The sequence below is a fragment of the Helianthus annuus genome, chromosome 4 (genome assembly GCF_002127325.2).
Source record: "Helianthus annuus cultivar XRQ/B chromosome 4, HanXRQr2.0-SUNRISE, whole genome shotgun sequence".
Classification (NCBI taxonomy): Eukaryota; Viridiplantae; Streptophyta; class Magnoliopsida; order Asterales; family Asteraceae; genus Helianthus; species Helianthus annuus.
This window is the reverse complement of record NC_035436.2, coordinates 140,529,246-140,532,976: the sequence shown is the minus strand read 5'-3', so window position 1 is coordinate 140,532,976 and position 3,731 is coordinate 140,529,246. Positions and strand designations below refer to the sequence as shown.

The following is a 3,731-nucleotide window of genomic DNA, read 5'->3' as shown; positions in this document are numbered from 1 at the left end:
CCGTTACCCTGAAGGTGAGCAACCGAGGAAAAAACTTGGTTAATTTTCAGATTTTCACACCAGCGTTTGAATGGATTCTCTGCAAACTGCTTTGCATTGTCACTTATGATGTAGAGTGGAAGACCGAATCGGCATACTACTTGTTCCCAGAAGAAACGTGTCACGTTGTAGCCAGAGATGACCGTAAACGGTCGGGTTTCCACCCACTTGGTGAAATAATCCACCGCAACTAGCAGGTATTGAGCGCTTCCACTTGATCTTGGGCAAGGCCCGACGATATCGACGCCCCACTTTTGGAAGGGCCATGCAGCAGTTACCGGTATCATTTCAATTTGGCTCGGAGGCTGATTGGTGCGTGCTTTTGGCACTCGTCACACTGTTGGAGCTCTTTTACGGCGCTTTCATGCATCCCGGGCAAGTAATACCCTGCGTTTTTGACTTTCGTCACAATCATCTTAGGTCTGGCATGGATACCACAGATGCCGTAGTGTATTTCCCTGATAATATAACTAGCTTGCTCCGGGTCCAGACACTTTAGCAGTGGTCCGAGAAAAGTCTTTCGGTATAAGCCTCCTTCCTGCATCTGATACTGGAGAGAATTGATCAGGATTTTCCTTGCTTCGGCCTTATCGACTGGCAAAACATCGTGTACCAAGTAGTTAATTAGGGGCGTCATCCATGTCTGTGCCGGAGCTTCTACTTGCATAACGTGAGGAGCAGAAATCGATGGTGCAGTCAATACCTCTACTCGTACTTCTTTGGCTAGGTGACTAAACGACACGGATGCTAATTTGCTCAGTGCATCGGCCTTCTTGTTTTTGCTATGAGTGACGTGCTCCACTTTACAAGAATTAAACAACGCCATAACTTGCCTTACCTGTTCAAGATACTCGATCATGTTAGCTTCCCTTGCTTCGTACTCTCCGTTCACCTGATTCGCTACGAGCAACGAGTCTACATGGGCTACGACGTCTCTTGCACCGACCTTTACCGCCAATCGTAGACCTGCTAGTAAAGCCTCGTACTCGGCTTCATTATTGGAGCTCTTGAATTCTAATCGGAGCGCGTATGTCATATCTGTGCCCTCCGGATCGGTGAGGATTAAACCTGCCCCTGCTCCTTCGGCACTAGAAGCTCCGTCGGTATATAGGGACCACGGCTTTTCTGGAGCTTTTTCGACTTCTTCCGTTTCTTTGTCTTCCGGAATTTCAACTAAGAAATCCGCTATTACCTGTCCTTTCAACGGACCCTTAGTTCGGAAGGTGATGTTGAATGCGCCCAATTCAATCGCCCATTTTGCCATTCGACCCGAAACTTCAGGTCGTCGAAGAACGTGCTGGATTCTCTGGTCTGTTCGTACCTCGATTGGATGGGCCTGAAAGTATCGGCGAAGTCTTCTTGAAGCATGGACTAGTGCCAGAGCTAATTTTTCCAAGTTTGAGTATCTTGTTTCGTAATCTTTTAACGTTCGGCTTACGTAATAAATGGGGATTTGCTTCCCGGTTCGGTGAGCAACTAGTACAGCATTAATGGCTCCATGTGACGCGGCCAGGTAAACGGTCAGTACTTCATCTTTTTCTGGTACAGTGAGCGTTGGTAAACTACCGAGGCATGTTTTGAGCTCTTCGAAAGCTCGTGCGGCTTCCTCAGTCCATTTGAACTCCGATTTAAAGCTTTTTCTGAGCATGTCCATGAACGGGAGAGATCTGTCTGCTGCTTTTGATAAGAACCGATGGAGAGCAGCTAATCGCCCGTTTAAAGATTGAATTTCTTTAACCGTCATCGGAGCCTTCATTGTAAGAACAGCATCGATTTTGTCTGGATTAGCCCGTAGGCCTTTTGATCCGACCATTACCCCCAGGAACTTTCCTTCTTCCACTCCGAACGTACATTTTTTGGGGTTCAACTTCATGTTGATGCTTCGGAGCCGAGTAAAGGTTTCAAGTATGTCTTTCAACATGGCACTTCGTCGTGACTCTTGATCACTATATCATCGACGTACACCTCTAAATTCCGCTCGATCTGGTCTTTGAAAGCTTTGTTCATTAGACGCTGGTAGGTGGCACCGGCGTTTTTCAAACCGAATGGCATCTTGGTAAAACAATGCATTCCCTCGTTGGTGACAAAGGCTGTCTTATCCTCATCTTCGACCGCCATTTGTATCTGATGATATCCCTTGTAGGCATCCAAAAAACATTTTAACCTGAACGTGGCGACAGAATCGATCTTCTCATCAATCTCCGGTAGTGGGAAACAGTCTTTGGGGCACGCATCATTTAAGTCGGTGAAATCGATGCACATTCTCCATGAATTGTCTTTCTTTCGGACCAAGACGGGATTTGACACCCATGTTTGATACCGAACCTCTCGGATGATCCCAGCGTCTAGAAGACTCTTAACATCTTTTGCTATGGCTTTTGCCCGATCTGGCGCCATGTGCCTTTTCCTTTGTGCTATTGGTTTAATTGATTCTTTTACGTTCAGGTGATGTTGTGCCATAGATCTGGGGACTCCTTGCATATCAGAGTGTTTCCATGCGAAAACATCTATCGAGTTGCTTAGCAATTCCCACAGGAGCTGCTTTGTTCGTTTTGGAAGCTGAGCGCCAATAGCTACTTGCTGTTCGGGAAAATCCGGATTAATTGCCCAATGTTCGGTAGGTACGTCGGACTTTTTGGAGCTTGTTTCTGCTGCATGTCTTACTTTGGCGACAAATGAGTTTGTCTCTGACAGTATGGTGGCGACGCCCGCTTCGGTGGGGAATTTAATGGCACCGTGTATTGTGGAACTGATTGCTCCGAGAGCTCGCAATCCAGGTCGCCCAAGTATTATGTTATGTGATGAATGAGTTCGAACAACCAAGAAGGTTAGCGGTACTGTTCTACTCTTGTTACCGTCTTTGAATGTGGTCGGGAGAGTAATCTGTCCTATCGGACGGACTACCTCTCCTGAGAAACTTATCAGAGGGGTAGATACTTCGATCAGCTTCCTTTTTGTCTGGGGACACAGCTGCTGGAAACATTGAATATACATGATCTCAAAGGCACTTCCTCCATCTACGTAAATTCGTCGAACCAGGTGTCCGGCGATGACAGCTGAAATTGTAATTGGTCTGTCCCGAGCGTCATCGGGATCGACCGGAGGGAAATACGTCGGTTGGTGCATCCACGCGGCCATATGTTGGTTCGACCTCTTCACCCCTCTTGGTTCGGCTGACCGGATCATATTAATTCCAGGCTCGGTGTTCGGATTATCAATTGCCGTTGTTGACTTCTTCCCGTCTTTTACTTCTTTCACAAGGTGTGAGAGTTTACCGGATCGTACAGCCTTCTCGATTTCTTGCTTCAGAGCCCAACATTCATCAGTTGTATGACCCTTGTCTCGGTGATATTCATAATATTTCTTGGAGTGCCTGTCCGAGCTGGGTCGTTGCTTCGACGGCGTAGGGAACCGAGTAGTCTCCGTACTGAGGATTTCGCTTGGTGATTTGGTGAGCTCAGAAAAGGTGTTGAAACGCACATTTCCTGTTCGGAAACTGCTTCGATCCGACTTCTGATACGGGCCACGATTTCTATTCCAACCATTGCTTCTATCTTTTGGTGGCGACGCATTGCGTTTCCACGAAGTGGTCCGAGCCTTAGCGTTTCTAGCTGTAGTTTCATTCGGTTGGCCGCAAGCACTCTTTCCCCGAACGAATGCCCGAGCTCTCTCCATGAGCGTCTCCATAGTTT

At 47.3% G+C, this 3,731-nt stretch overlaps 1 protein-coding gene across 1 annotated transcript; it reads right to left on the bottom strand.

Moving 5' to 3' along the window:
• Positions 1 to 322: 322 nt before the first annotated feature.
• On the bottom strand, positions 323 to 1,852 carry LOC110933467. The gene has a single exon (XM_022176687.1). It carries the CDS (start codon positions 1,850 to 1,852, stop codon positions 323 to 325), a length of 1,530 nt encoding a protein of 509 aa, XP_022032379.1.
• Positions 1,853 to 3,731: the final 1,879 nt, after the last annotated feature.

Excerpts from the sequence above, each read along its gene's own strand:
- LOC110933467 (XM_022176687.1), bottom strand. The coding sequence starts at position 1,852 with ATGGTCGGATCAAAAGGCCTACGGGCTAATCCAGACAAAATCGATGCT.